We start from the raw sequence: 16,597 nt of genomic DNA, 5'->3' as shown, positions 1-16,597 counted from the left end.
ACATTCTTGGGTGAAAAGACCGAACTCAGATTGCCCAAGATGTGGAATAAGTCCTGCACACCTAATTCACATGCTATATAAATGCGATAAATTAACACCTCTCAGACGAATGTTAGCAGGTTTCTGGCAAGAAGTGTTTGGGCATATAGTAGCTGAATTCCCCACTCTTTATATTCTGGGATACGATAATACCCTTACGCATACTAATGAAGAGAAAACATGTCTCTTCCTAGGAACCACAGCATATAGAATAATTCTTAAGGCCCGCTGGAAGGACTTGGATCCTCCTAATTTCCAAATTTGGTTGGCCCGGTTTTTAGGTATTTTTAACCGAGAGAAAGCAATCTTTGCGTGTAAAGGGAAGAAGGCAGGAGCTCAGGGAATTAAAATTTGGAAGCCTATCGAAGTCTGGAATAGCAGTAATAGATCTCTATAATGAACCCATATCTACAGGGATGGCTACGTGAAAATTAAAACTATTATTATAAATTGCTTAAAAATCTAGCATTTAAAAAAAACCTCTTATGATTGTTAGCACTGTTTGTTAGAAAATCTTATTGGATTGATTATGTGAGTATACTAATGAAATTTTTTTATGCTGATCTATGCGTTAACAAATTTTCTACTATATGTCGGTCTCTTTTGTACAAACGTTATGCGTTGCCAAATAAAGATATTTAAAAAAAAAAAGGAGTGGGGCAGAGTGCGGGAGTTATGCATATCACAAAAGGACCAAGGGTACATTGCCAGTTCTTCCCCACCTCTGCATACCACAACAGGTCCAGGGATAAGTCTTCAACTGGAACAAATGCAACAATACTCACTGCTGCAAAACATGGCTTTCACAATAAATAGTAACAATAACAGCAACAAAATCCTCCATTATGTTGAGTGACCTCGCACCCAAACACATTGCCACAGTAAATGTTCTCACATTTGAAGGGATGTCATGTTAAAAACATACTGTTACTGACATCACACCCTGGGTCCATTCTGCAGTGCGGTTTCGGTTCAACTCACAGTGCTGCACTCTGCATCAACATGTTTTCAAAAGTCACCGGGCACACAATATAAGGCTTTCCTCTTTAACTATTATACTGTGCGCATCCGCCATTTCAAAACCCCATGAGATCCAATCAGATAATCACGGCGTGGCAGCTGCTTTCACCTCTTTGCTCTCCCAAGAACAGTCAGTAAAATGCTGCTCCCATGTTAAAACCACTACTTTGTTTTGCCGCTCCTATGTTAAACTAGTGCCGCTCCCATATAAAAACTACAGCACTGAACCCTGCGCTCACCATCTGTCATGTTGTGTACAGGTGAACCACGGCTACGGGGTTATAGGGAACTTTCTCTGTGATGTCGACATCCACAAAATATCCTTGCAGTCCTTTCCTTGACGACGTTGTTTTGGGGAATGTGGCTGTGTGGCTGGAGTATGCACTACTTAATGCTGCTACAGATTCACGTTGGAGTTGGTAGGATAATAACGGTGAATGCTTGACTTTGGCGAATTTGGATGTGGCTGCGGAGGTTAAGGAGAGGAGAGATGGCAGTCCCCAAGAGAAATGTGCCCACAAGGAGAATATTACCCTCAAGGTGCATTCCGGGATTCATGGTTAAACCCAAGACCACCTGAGTGCAGACAGAGTTCCAACATTCAAAACCTATTAACAAATGTATGAGACGGTCCAGCCCAACCTTGGTATCCATGAACTGCACAAAGATGTAGGATTAACCCAGGTGCCTCCTACCAAAAAGTCCCAGAGCCCTAAAGAAGACCTTCATGAACAAAAAATGATCTCGTCCTGGGTCGCCCGCAGCTTGCGCAGAGACACGGACACAGTCAAATTAACTCTTGTTCTCCAGGTAACGGTTTATCTTGAAACACACAGCCAGTATGATCTTCATTTGCCACCACTCCACTCCTACAATACTGTATAAACCATCTCACACACTGTTGGCTCAGGTTTTAGGTCAGCATTAATCTGCATACATCTGCATACATCAACAGGTCCAACACGCTTATACTTTTGTTGACGAAAGGCTGACTGTTCATCCATATTTGATTATGTAGACCACCCTCTCAGTCTGTAGGTTGCCTGATGAATTTAGACACTGATCGGGTTCAGGACGTCTACTTCATCTACTTTCCTCTACATGTGTCTCTTATCTTCTCAATTCTTCAATCTCTTTTCTGTTTGTTTTTTTCCAATAGATTATCTTCAATCCCCTTTCACGCATAGGTTAGTTTCCAGTTTTCACCATTTTCGCATGCTGTTAGGAGCAAGAGAGTTTGTTGCAGCATTTGAAATGGTCCACTAAGCTGCTGTGTACTGCTCCCAAAGATTCCAGGTGCATGTTAAGTGCAGCGTTTGAGTGGACCAAAGAATTCCAGGCATGTGAATTTTGTGTGCAGCCAACATTTTGACGTCACAGCTGAAGGGCTGGAATGAGTACTGTTTGGTTTCATGCAGTAGCTGGCAGATGCACCAGGAAGCATGTGGCAGTATCGTAATCAGGAAGTACATGGCAGTGTGCTGTGCGTCGGAGCATGACACTGATACTTAAAAAATAAGTAAATGGAGGTGTTTTCAAAGCTTAGCTGTACGTAGAGGTCTTTCATCAAAGTCAGATACAAATGTGATGTTCCCCTAACTCATATGATTTATGGTGATTCCTATGCATATGAATTATGGAATATTTTTGGGGGGTAAAGTGCCAATTAACAAACGTTACATCCAGTGATCAGTTTAAGAAGCATTCCGAATAGAGGAAGGACTTCCATATGAGTTCATGCCAGTGCTGGGTAGTATTGGACATACACTCAATGTTCTGTATGTGTTCGGGTGAGAGGTCGCTCACCAGAGTGGAGGATTTTGTGTTCGAGTGAGAGGTCGCTCACCAGAGAGGAGGATTTTGTGTTAACTATTTTTGAATGCCATGTTGAAATTATGGCATAGATTATTGTTTTGTTTGTTCCAGTTTGAGGAAAATGCTGTTATGTATGCGTATATGTTGTGCCCTATGTCCTGCAAAGTATGCAGTAGAGGGTGAGTGCTCTGTAGTGTCCCTGGTCCTGCGAGGTGTGCAATAGAGGGTGAGAGCTTTGTCCCTGCAACGTATGCAGTAAAGGGTGAGTTTTGTGTCCCTGTTGTGTCCCTGGTGCTGCGATGTATGTGGTGGAGGGTGAGTGTATGTTGTGTCCCTGGTCCTGCAAGGTGTGCAGTTGATGGTGAGTATTGTATCCCTGGTCCTGCGAGGTGTGCCTTAGAAGGTGAGTGTTGTGTCCCTGATCCTCATGGTATGTGGTAGAGGGTGAGTGTCATTTACAGTCTATAATTTAAGATGATCCTCCCTCAGGATTTGACTTAATGTTGTACGGGTCAAGTTGTGTGTGTTGCACTCTAAAATTGCAAAAATACTTCCTCAGTGGTTAAGGATATGCAGTTTTCCATGTTGTATCATAGTCCATCTTTGATTCCTTATTCAGTGGTTGAGGAACCATCCTTCCAAATATTTGTGTGTGTGAAAGTTTTGTTATCCATGTAGTATTATGTGTGCTATTATTTACTCCGAAGCCACATAATTGTGTGTGTTAAGGTTTTGCTATTGGGCCTGTCTGAATAATGAAACATTTATAGGACTTGTATCATTTTCCTATTTTATGTCTCCTTGTTGCATTCATTTATTATTTTCCAAGGGAAGGAGATGTGTTGTAATCTGCTATGCTTTAGATTTACGCTGCGCATATCTCCACTGTTCCCTGCTCTGCTCAGCCAGTGTGTGATGTCATGGAATGTTGGTGATTGACTGGAGGCTGGTTGACAGACAGAGTTGGCTTTGCAGGGAGGATGCTGCTTCTAGTGGGATTTTCCTTAAGTAACATGTAGCCTGTAACTAATTGGTAATCCACTTCAATAAACCTACAACTTGTTCATACATGTAATGGTTCACTGACTCCTGCTTACCAAGAGGGTGCGTTCGTTTAAAATAGGAAAGAAGGCAAGTGTGTTCTGTTCACTTCATCTTCATATACTTCTTCCAGAGAAAACAAGGAACTAGCCTGGGAAGTTATTTATTATAAGGAAAAATTAATGTCAAAGGGCCTTCACTATGTGTTAATTTGACTATTAAGACTATGTCAATCAAATACTTATTAGATAGCTTTGAGGATTAATTTGTCAAGCAAATTCCAAAGAGAAACAATCACAACAAAATAACAACATGGCAACTGTAGCTATGACTACGACAGACAAATGGGTGGATCACAGGACCAGGGATACAATACTCACCCTCTACTGCACACCTTGCAGGACCATATTTTCCATGGCTGGAGGCGAATTGTTTCTCTATGAATAGTTTGATATGGTGAAAGGGTTAGGGTTCATTCTCTCTGGTTCTTTATATGAAGAATAGCCAGTGGTTCCTGATTTATGTAAGCATGCATTTATGTGTGAAGTTCTAATGAACCAAGTTTTCAGTTTGACTAATATTTTATTAATAATATCTATTTAGTATTACATTATATATATCTAGGAGATTATATAACTGTTTTGAAAGACCTAATATGTTTTTAATATATAATTTGCCAAGAAAAGCAGGAGTTACAAAATATCTTGGGATTGAGTTTTTTGGGGAGAAACCTTTCAAGAGCTAGAGGAACTAGACATGGCTGCTCTGTCTTATGGTACCAAAATATCTTAACTAGATGTTCGTAAATATTTATTTCGTCATCAAGCCCATATAGCATGCAAGGAAAATATAAAAAACACTCATAAAAAGATGTTAATATTAAAAATAAAATACATAGCAGCAATTGATTTTGTTGCATTTCTCTTCAATGCACTAAATTATAAAACAGCTGGTCGAGAATAAAAACAAATAAATACTGTTTGTTGTGATTATGTAAACCAACAATACATGGATTGACAGAAAAAGTAAAATGCTACAACAAGATTTCCAAAGTTTGCCTTAATCTCCAAAATGCTAGTAAATAGCTACCAAGACTTAGAGCGATCGGGCTACTGCAATCTGAGTTTAGGATTCGATAAGCTTTGCATAAGTGTGTCATGCCCCGGGTACAAGTTGGCATGCGCAGGACCTCCTAGGTTTAATATAAGCTGTACAAAAGAATAGTAGATTTTCGAAATCCTCAATACAATTGATACAAACTAGACAGTTATGAGATTTTGATCTATTGGGGTCCCATTTATGGGTGAATGTATTCACAAGCAGTGTACCTACTCTAAATTGTATGAGCAGGGTGTAAGCTAATGTTGGTACAAAAGCATCCATGTATGGTTTAAGTGATGGTATTGGCTTAAAAGACAAAAACTCGTCTGTCAACCCCCCTACCTTTGCATTAAAGTGGCATAAATCAGTCTTTTAGGGCCAACATGTGTCTTTAATGACTGCCTTTGAATTGTTATTTATTAGGGATGGGTTGGTCCAATACATACCCAGGCCTAAAGGGCCCAATTGGTATTTGATGTAACTAAGCCAGGGGATGAAGATACTTTCCCCTCAGTTAACAACCTCCTCCAAGGCTGATCTGTAAGTCGCCAATTTTTGGGTAGACCACAGTCCAACCCACTAGATTAATGGTCTTAATTTGGCTAAATCACCAATCCTTTTAAGGCCAGTGTCAAAGAAAAAAGGAAAAGTCAGGGTACTTCTCAGCGGTTTGAACAAAGATGTTTTAAGGCTGTTTCATTTAGATGTCAGCCCACTCAAGTTCTCTGTGTTCCAGATGAGTGTGCAGTAGAGAACAGCGGACTATGCTTAAGCCCTATATATTGCAATGACTGGGGATATTGATTTTGCAGCTTTTGCAGCGTTTGATAATTGCTCCAGCGCTGTGGTGTAGAGATAGTTCTGATTAAAACATTTGGGCCTTCCATTTTGGTAGTTTTTTCCATCCTCACTCCCAAATAATGGAAGTTGCCTACCGGCTGTACTTTCAATAACAAAGATCAACTTTCTCTGAATTCTTCATATGTTAATAGTGTCCAGTAGATTGTCTCCTATCCCCAGCTGTTACAACGTCATTTCTCCATTTGGTGTACACAATATTATAAAGCAGAATGGACTTTATGATCACCATGTTTGTAATAGCTTAGGCTCCCAACTCAATACTGGACATAGAAGCAGTATTGTTTTGGTATTACAGGGAAATGTTGCTGACTATATAGGGGATTGTTGATGGTTATTAGTAAGATCCACTTCATTACAATTTATAATAAAGCTGTCATCTAACTTATATCCATTCCCCAATTATTTTCCTAAGATATGTTGATAATACAAATGCTTGCAAAACTGTGTCTAAAAAGTGTTCTTCATGTTGATACATGGAAGTTCACTTACAATGAAATAGTTACTTTCACCTTCCACCATAATGGTCTGGAAAGCAATGATACTGTGAATGCTCATTCTTGATCCATAAATTGAGCCGACGTGGATATATATTAGTTTACCATAACACAGAACAGTGTCCATTGTCCTAACACTCTCACGTATTCAGCCCAGATGGGCAAGTACTTATTGATCTTTACATGAAATAGTATCCAATATAGGGTTAATTTACTAAAGGCAACATTTAATTTTACATCATCATTGTTTAAACAAATCCTGATCAGATGACATCTTTTATTCAATTGTGCCCACCATTAAAGAGGATTTTCTTTAAAGGGATTTCATATTTTGGGAAAATGGGTAAATCATATAGTGTACTCAGTTAGCCAAATAAGATCACTATTTGGCCTCTTGGCTCCAGTATCCCTAATTCAATTATATAGTGCAATTCAAACCATCTTAGTGTCAGTACAAGTTTGCCACCTCAAATATTCTCCATACGATATGCTGTTTTGTAATGAGGTGAGGTGCAGGGCACTGACATCAGCAGACTCTTCCCTGTATCTGCTTGACTGCAATACATTATCCACTACTATTAATCCTACTTCTAAATATATTACCTCTCTTTTGCGCACAGTACTCTTTAGATGTAAATTCATGTCTTTGTGTGTTTAGGTCTTTCTATGAAGTTGGTAGCTTCCTTCTCCGTTCTTTCCAGATGATATCACTCCTTCTCCAGACCACCTTCTCCTTCCATATGAACATGATTGCATAGATGGGGTGAAGCAGGTGTTCATTGCTGTTTCCTGAAGTTGTATAAACACCCTTTCACCTGATAAAAAATATTTTCTTTGGGACAACATTTGAGCATTGTCCAAATCATTTTGGTATGTTGAAAATATTGTATAATGCATGACCTTATAAAGCATTTAGGGTCCGTAATCTATTCTCATGTCATATAGATGTGTAGAATGATGTAAAATCTAAAGTGATGAACAATAATTGTAGTTCCACCAGCGTATAAAAACAATTTTCAAAAGAAATCTTTTGTGTCCAGGATGTAGGATGCACGTTTTTGGAAGGGTGGCAGTGCAAATTGATCTATGTATAAGGAGGCTTTTTCAAATAAGCTATTACTGGCAGAGATTATCGGTTTACCTGATTGTTTACTGTTCCCTTTGTGTAGCAAATATATAATAGGTATCATTGACTGTTCAATCTTGAGTAATATATATGCCTCCCTCTCAATCAAACATGTGTCCTTCCACTCTCTGAGTTCATCAAACAACCTCTGGTTGATTTCATTGAAATATTACATAGTTGTTTTTACATAACTCTTTAGGTCACTAAGTTTTCTGTTGTTCTCCTCTAGATACATTCGCCTCTGTAAAGTAAAATATTTCCAATCTCACCTAATTCTGTTATTACCTTGATTATGCATATGTTGATTGTTTACAGTCTTGCACATAATTTCTTTCAATCTGCCACCACCACTTGATGGATGGTATCTAGATTATCACGTGTCATCCGGGGAACAGATGTTGCAGGTGGTTTGAATGTACTGCTAATGGGTATGTCTATTATTAAACCCTCACACTCACTATCCTTATCATTTAATTAGCAGCCTGTTCTAGTCTTGCTAATGCTTCTAGATTGTTAATATCAGAGATATTCCAAAAGAATTGAAAAGGTGCTATAATGCTATAATGAGAAACTGATTTTGATGTCTATGTATTATTCTGCCCATGTCCTAAAAGATATGTTGGCAGTACAATGTTTCCTTCCCATAAAAGGGCGCTAGAACACTGATGGGCTAGGTAGAATGTTGACACTGGTTATCCGGTATTTTGTCATTTCAAAGAATTTGGTGAAAGCAATGCTGATTTAGTGTAGTACTTTGTGATAGATCATGGATCTAAACAACATAAGGGTTGGTAACAGAGTACTGACAATACCAAGGCTTGACTTGTAGTACATAATTGAATTAGGCAAATGGGAAACAACAGGCTTAAATAGCAGTGAAGAGCTTGCATCATATTTGGGTGTTTGATTACAGTACATGATTTGACTAATTTCTGTAAATATGCAAGTCTTGTTTTTTAAAACTATTTTCCAATTAGGTGGTGGTCAGTATTGAACGAAGGATAACATCTGATCAGGCTATATGTATACTATGGCGATTTATATTTAAATTTTGCCTTTTGTCAAATTAGACCATGGGGAATCATGTGGAAACTATTTCATGTAATGAGAAATAAGTTCATGTCCACATGGACTGAATACATGTGATAGCTAGAACAAAGAACATTGTTCTGTGTAACTAATGTATGCCCACTTGGGCTCGATTTAGGATCAGGAATGAACATTCATAGAATCATAGGTTTTAAGACAGATATAGTTACCAGTGAAACACATTATTTAATTGTAGGATATTTTGTATGTGTAAACATAATTATTGTGAAGTCCATTTTGTTTGACACTGTTTGTCACATACAAAAATACGTGACAAAAGTGAAGGATACTATTAGGAATTTAAACCTAACTTGAGCCGCAGGCCCAGATAACTTACCCGCTGTTATAATTAAAGCAGAGCTAAACTGGTAGGCACAATTTTTCTCTAAGGTATTTTCCGCTGTGGAGGGTTGCGGTGATTAGGCCTCTGCACAAAAAAGGAGACAGGAAGGACCCAAAAAACTAAAAATTAATTATTCTGTTAGATATTGGTGTGAAAGTATTCTCTAAAATAATTCTAGGCAGACCAAAGGATTTGGTTGAGCTACACTTGATTGTACCAGTGGAACAAGGAGAGTTTAAGGAGGGGCACTCAACCATTGACCATTTCTTTGCCTTATGGGCATTAGCTCTGAATCATTAGAACAGCAAGGTAGATTATACTGCTGTTTTGTTGACTTTCGGGCAGTGTTCGATCTAGTAGATATGGAGTGTCTTTAGAAGTCGCTAAAAAGTTATAAAATTCCTGAAGAACTCCTAGTAATAAACCAGAAGTTGCATAGTAAGAACTGGGCTCAGGTTATCAATGATACCAGTGATGGTTTGACTTTGGAGATAGCGATCAATAAAGGCCTAAGACAGGCTGTGTATTGACCCCACTTCTTTTCACAATCTTCTTGCTGATGTACCTTCCTTTTTAATGACGGAAAGAAGTGCAAGCCCAGAGGTAAATGGGAAGCATTTGTCCTATCTACTGTACGCAGACAATTTAGTAATCCTCGATCAAACAGAATTGGGTCTGCAAAGGAAGCTAAATGCGTTTGATACATATTGTGCATCTAAACGCCTCACAGTGAACATGGATACAACAAAAATACTGTGTTTTGGGAAGAGAGATCAAAAATGCAATTGGTTTTTGGGGCAAACGAAATTAGAAGTTGTCAATGAGTATAAATACCTGGGAATATGGTTTGACAAGTCTTTAAAATGGGGCACGCACCTAGAGGCCCAGAAAACTAAAGCCTTAGCCTCTGTTTGCGGGTTGAAAAAATTCAACCGTAATTATGGCGCTATGTCCCACAGACCCTTGCTGAAGGCCTACAATGCAATGATCCCCCCACAATTGCAGTATGGAGCAGACATTTTATGTCCAGGAGGGAAAAGCCCCTGGGACAGTGAGGAAGTGAAATGCTTAAAAGTATTGATGTCATTGCCTAGCTCATCAATGATACAGGCAATTAGGCTGGAGCTAGACTTGATATCATGGAATGTCCAGGTGCAAGTGAACTTACTTAGATTTTGGAAACAGCTGGGGTCAGGAGAAGATGTGAAAGTGTCACGATGGTGTATGAAGGAGATTCAGCTGAGTGAACTAAAGTGGACGAGAGTAATAAGAAAGAAACTCTATTCCATCTGTGATAATCTGAAGGTAAAAATAGATCCCAAGTCCTTGCACATTGAAGAACCTAAAAGTGTACTCAAATCCTTGGGGAAGGAAAAGTCTAGACTTATTGATATGGAGTATCTGAGACAAAAAGAGTCAGTGCAATTTATGATAAAGAGCTGGAGAAATGAAATTTGGTATCCTTACCTAGACACCTTACCAAGTTGATGGTTCAGAATGGAATTATTAAAGGTGAGAGTAGGTATTAATCCCGCTCGATCAAATGATAAAATAAAAAGGGTACTGATGGATCCTGATGGTAGATGTACATGTAGGATGGGCATAAAATACAATTGTTTACACATTTTAATGGATTGCAAAAAATTGTTAGCCCAGCGACAACTGTTCTTACGTCCAGGTCTCTTAAAGTATGGTATTAGGTCACGGACGCAAGCAATTGAGCTCCTTATGGACATGCAGTATCTTGAAATCGCAATAGTAGTGCCAAAGTTTATCCAGGCTGTTAAAAGGTTATTTGTGGAATAGGGAATGGAGTGAACCAAGTATTGATAAATAGAGATTTTAAATTGGGTAATTTTAAATGTTTTAAAATAGAAATTTAAAATGCATGGATCACATATGTGTTATTAGATCTCGTTCATAAATTGTGGATGGAACTGTTTTTAACAAAATTAAGATTGATGTTAGGAAAATTAGTTTTTTATGATGTATGGAGATAATGAATATGTAATAATTTTTTGATGGGTCCTTTTTTAAAAAAAATTAAACAAAATGTGTTTTATTGTATTTTATGTGGTTTAAAGACCAACGGTCTAAATAAACTTACTTTTTTAACTGAACTGAAAGTGACAAAAGGCTTTAAATTAGACAACAGCATTAACATTAATTGTAATGCAGTAGATATTATTAATAATGTCAGTACCTATTTTTTTTAATAACAAAACAACACGCTTTCTTTGTCCATGATTGAGTTAGGAGACTCAGATAGTACAAACATGGTGATCGTAAAGTCGATTTTGCTTCTTTATATGGTGAAAGAACTGAAAATGGAGACAATGTTTTTCACAAGCTTAACATGTAAAGAATTCTCAGACTCAGAAAATTGCACTTATGAATATTATTGAACGTTCCCAGCAACACCAAGACAGTATTGTTTTTGTGTCTATGATTCAGTTGCAGTTCTATAGCTTCACTGTTTGTCATTATACATAATAAAAAGGATGTCCCAGAAGCAAACATGGTTATGATCAAAGAACCCTTTTGAAATGCATGGACTCTGTTTGTTAAACTGTTGACTTTAAATGGTGAAATAAACAATGAGACACAAGACTGGTTGAGGTCCCATCTATTCTGTTTGGAGGTATTAGCTGTTTTCTTAACACCTAGATGTATGAGTAAATATGTATGTTAGTATACACACATGTATATTTACCTTTCTGAATTGCACCCACTGAGTGCATATTCCAAAAGATAATGTGCTTTACTGCCTTTTGGCTATGCTTTCACTATACAAATATCCCATACATACAAAATACAGTTGTTTTATTTTCAATTCTACAATATAATGTACTAATTTGATTTTGATACTATGCATTGTAATTCATTGACCTAAGACAGGCTGTTTTTAGAGTCCAAATAACAATAGAGTTTGCTGTGATCAATGATGGAGAGAGAAGTGTTGTGAGTGATACAACGTAGATTGCAATTTCTAAATGCTCCCACAAGTAATCCCTTGCATTTTGTTACATTAGGACACTTTTTTGACAAATCCTCTAAGAACCGTACGTTTCATTAGGTTGGAAAATGGCATGCAAATTAAAAAAAAAAATTATAACTAAGAAATTGTGTAGATCTTGATTGGGGTGACTTCATGAATGCAAAGAAATGAATTAATTTTTTTTACTTAGATATGCATCATTCTGCTTTGTTATTATTGAGTTTTGCTAAATATTCTACAGTTGTTAACATCAGTGACCATTAGTAAAAACCAAACTAATTGTTTTGCAGGGATTGCTTTTTGCTTCACCAGAGTGTGTTCGCCTGCCTATTGATTTAGTCCATTTATGGCTTCATGAATCATCCCGTGTGTATGCAGACAAGCTTATGGATGAAAAAGACATTGAGCATTTTAACAAAGTGCTCATTGACACTGCCAAAAGATTTTTTGAGGTACAGTATGATATGATATGTGATAACCATATAACACCCAAAAGGTTATTCACTGAAACCGTCTTTCACCCATCTCACAACACTTTATTTCTCCCTCTCTCTTTTTAATATTTTCTCGTCTTTACTTCCTGGATACATATTCAAGACCTATTCCTTGCATAAAATCTTTCATAAAGGAATGCAAACAGTGTACAAAACCAATGCCATTACATGGGCTGTACAAAAGCAGAATCACTAATATGATAAAGATGAAGACAATGTCACAAAAACATTACCTTCTCCTAAACAGTATATGGATCATTCCTGCAATATTGCTCATTTGCCATTGGTTTAGAGCTTACTCTCCCAGAAATGCACAAAGAGTTAAGTTATACAAATACTGTAGGATTCGTAGTATAGGCTAAGAAAAGTGTTGGGCCTTCCTCCCTAGTTCTGAATCTTTATTTTCTCCATAATGATGTGAAACAATTATATCCAGTGTTTATAGAATGGAAAGTATAACGTATAATGAATTTCTAAAAATTAAATATCACAAGTAAATTGACTGGTGGAATTGGAACTTTGCAACAGATATTATCTCTATCTATCAATTTTTGCCTTATTATAAAGGTGACGCTTTTACAAAGATCTACCACTGTTCAAATATCTACCCAGAGCAGATCACATTTTCACTTTAAAAAGGAGCGTAGGCAAGGTCGCTCATTGCCAGTTGCCTTTATGTATTTCAAACAATGATGCATACATGTATTCATTCCAATTGGGCTTTAAGGCGCCCTCTGACTTTCATGAACAAAGTCAAACATTCAATAGTCTCATTAAATTGAATGAGACGTTGACTCAGGTTACCAACAGCCAGAGTTACCTATTTTGATAGAGGCAAAATATTCCAAAAATATTCTGTGCATCACTTCTAGGTCAATTCCAGAAATAAAATGGCTTGGAGAAAATGTAATTTTCTATTCTAATCCTTCTGTTACGGTAGCTGGAGTGCCCTTTATGACTATGATTGCAGGAATCAGTTATAAAAGCTGTAATTTGACACAGAGTAGAATTAGTATGTTCCTGTTGGACTTGGCCCTTTTTTCAGGGTCATCCCTGAACTTTTTGCCTTCCTCTTGTGTTGTTTCTGACCTGTTTATTGTTGGATTTCGCACTCTGGGCACTTTACTACTTCTGATCAGTGCTAAAGTGCATATGCTCTCTGTATAAAGTGTATTGTAATTGGTTGTCCATAATTGGTATTTATTTATTTATTTATTTATTTGCGGGTTTGTATCGCGCTAGATTCGACTCCCGGAGGAGTATCTCTGCGCCTTTGGCAGCCACAGCAACAAAGGGAGGGAAAACCAGGTGGAATATAAGTTAAGATTGGAACAAAAAAGTTTTAAGTTGTTTCCTAAATGATAGATGTTCTGAGCACTGTCTGATGGCTCTAGGGAGGCTGTTCCATAAAGAGGGCCCAGCCACAGACAGAGCCCTGCCACCGTGTCTAACTTTCTTTGCCCGGGGGACACATAATAGGCCTTGGTCACTGGACCTGAGAGAGCGTGTGGGAATGTAGGGAGTGAATTTGTTTACCAGATATGCAGGGCCAAGTCTATTAAGGCTTTTATGAATTATGCAGCATGCTTTAAATTTGGTCCTCTGTTTGACAGACAGCCAATGAAGTTTTGCCAGGAGGGGTTTGGAAGGAGTTCGGGGAGGGGCGTTTAGGACCAGTCGAGCTGCAGTGTTCTGAACTACTTGGAGTTTTGCCAGAACTCCTTCGTTAGCAGACAGAAACAGGCCATTGCAATAGTCTATACGACTTAAGACAAGAGCCTGCGTCGGGGAGTAGGGGGAACACTTTCCGTAGAAGGCCAATCACATGGAAACATGAACCCACCACGTAGTTGCTATGCTGTTTCAGTGAGAGCTCCTGATCCAATCGGACTCCTAGGTTTTTTATGACCTGTTTAGGTTCTGGAACTGGTCCAAGATCTTGTGGCCACCAGTCCGGGGTCCACAGGAGTTTAGCCTCTCCGAACAGCATAACTTCGGTCTTCCCGACATTACATTGAAGGTAATTGGATGCCATCCAATGTGCCACAGCCTTCATACCCTGGGAAAAAGAGTTCTTAATCTCGGTGGTGAGGGATTTAAAAGGGAAGAGGAGCTGGGTGTCATCGGCGTAAGACACCGGAATGAAGCCATATGTTCGCATGATATTGGCCAGGGGTGCCACATAGATGTTGAAAAGGGTGGGGCTCAAACAAGAGCCCTGTGGCACCCCTTTTGAGATCTCAACCTCCTCTGAGCGATAAGCACCCATGGTCACACGTTGGGTGCGGTTGGAAAGGAAACTCTTAAGCCAGGCGAGTGCCTTATGTTCCAAACCGATGTTGGCCAGCTGAGTTGTCAAGATGTTATGTGACACAGTGTCAAACGCCGCAGACAGGTCCAATAGCACCAGGATCACGGAAAAACCCTTGTCCTGGTACATATGTAGATCGTCTACGACTGACATCAGGGTGGTCTCGGTACTGTGTTTTGGCCTAAACCCCGATTGGGAATAGTCCAGCCCTCTTGCTAGTTCGATATAGTTGGATAGATAATGATGATGATGATTGACATGCTTCTCAATGAGCTTGCCTAAAAAAGGGAGCAGGGATATTGGGCTTAGATTGGCTAGTTCTGTACAGGGGATAGCAGTGTTTTTCCTGATTGGTCTAATCAAAGCCTTTTTCCACTCTTTGGGTGCCTCCCCTGTGTTTAAAGAGAGGTTAACAAGTTTTTGAATCCCAGGACCTAGGTCATTGGCAAGCATGGGCATTAATCTTGCCGGGATGATGTCAGTTGGGCATCCACTCTTGATCTGAGAGGTTAGCGATATTACCTCTTCCAAAGAGATAGGGGGAAACAGGTCAAGGGAGTGGGTGGAGGAAGGGGGTTCTACAACTGCAGAGGCGGTGACTTTTCACCCCTAGAAGACTGATTAGAGCTAAAAAAAAATTCATATATCCCGTCTATTTTTTTTTTTTAAATAGCGAGATCTCGTCGCAGAAATGTTGTGACGCCAGCTCAGAACTCTCACAGGCCATGGGTTTCACGAAATATTGAAGGATTTGATATAGTACCCTTGGAGTGTTTCCCACAGCGGTGAGCTGGGATGCAATGTGATTTTTTCGTGCAGCACGAATGGCTTTGTGATATGTGGTGAGGGAGTTCCAATAACATTTTTTGTCTTCGGCCAGATGAGATGCCCTCCATTTCTTTTCAAGTTTTCTAGCTGCTTGTTTTAGCGATCTTAGGTGCTCTGAAAACCAGACTTCTTGTTTGTGCTGGGCGAGACTTAAATTGTTTCAGTGGTGCGATGTCTTTTACTGCTGCAGCAATCGCCCCTTCAAATTTAATCAGAGCAGTCTCAATGTTCTCAGAAGGGGTCGGGTGGATTCGACATATCTGTCTTTAAAAGACTCCTGAGTCATTTTGTGCCATTGTCTCCTTTTACTAGGTAAGGCAATCTGACAGGCAGAAGGGAGTTTGACAATAGGGGTATAAAATTCAATAACAAAATGATCCGTCCACTCTACTTGGGATGGAGGCAGGCATTTAATCAGAGGGGAGTTAGACAGGACCAAGTCCAGGGTGTGTCCTGCCTGATGTGTGGGGCCACTATTCGCTTGTTTCAGTCCCAATAGGGACAGATCCGTTAGTAAGGATTGTGCCTCATTGTATTCTGTTTGTTCATTATGGACATTGAAGTCACCTAGAAGTAGAAAGTCACTATTTTCATGTACATGAGGGGCTAATGCTTCAACAAGTGAGATGGAGAAATTGGTACATGGACCAGGGGGGCGATATACCAGAGCTCCTTTCCTGCTCCCTTTGGGCATAGTTTTGATTTTAAAAATCAGACGTTCTAGCTCAGGGGTACATAGTTCTTCAATCACAGAGATGACTATTTCCTGTTTATGGGCAATTGGTATTCCCCCTCCTGTCTTAATCGGCCGGTCTAACCTAATTATTTTATACCTGGCTGGGATTCCTAAGGTTATAGCAGGGACCGAGTGGGGCTTTAACCAAGTTTCCGTCAGGAAGCATATATCAGGTTTTTCGGAAGAGATAAGGTCCCATACCTCTGTGGAGTGTTTGGATAGAGATCTGATGTTGCAAAGCAGATTCTTGCTCCCTAGAGATGTATCAACATTCACCCTGTGAATTTGGATGGAGTTGCCA

The 16,597-nt window shown here is 39.1% G+C and overlaps 1 protein-coding gene across 1 annotated transcript in view; it reads left to right on the top strand.

Annotated features, from left to right (window-relative positions):
* The window catches only part of LOC147731161 (dynein axonemal heavy chain 11-like), a 1,538,124-nt gene that overhangs the window by 366,957 nt on the left and 1,154,570 nt on the right, over positions 1 to 16,597 (top strand). Inside the window, exon 15 of the mRNA XM_086956147.1 lies at positions 12,218 to 12,379. Within this exon, the coding sequence (XP_086812273.1) occupies positions 12,218 to 12,379 (162 nt within the window). The remainder of the gene's footprint in view (positions 1 to 12,217; positions 12,380 to 16,597) is intronic.

The sequence above is a fragment of the Lissotriton vulgaris genome, chromosome 2_1 (genome assembly GCF_964263255.1).
Source record: "Lissotriton vulgaris chromosome 2_1, aLisVul1.2, whole genome shotgun sequence".
NCBI lineage: Eukaryota > Metazoa > Chordata > Amphibia > Caudata > Salamandridae > Lissotriton > Lissotriton vulgaris.
Note: the sequence above shows the minus strand (reverse complement) of the source record. Positions and strands in the feature narration are given on the sequence as shown.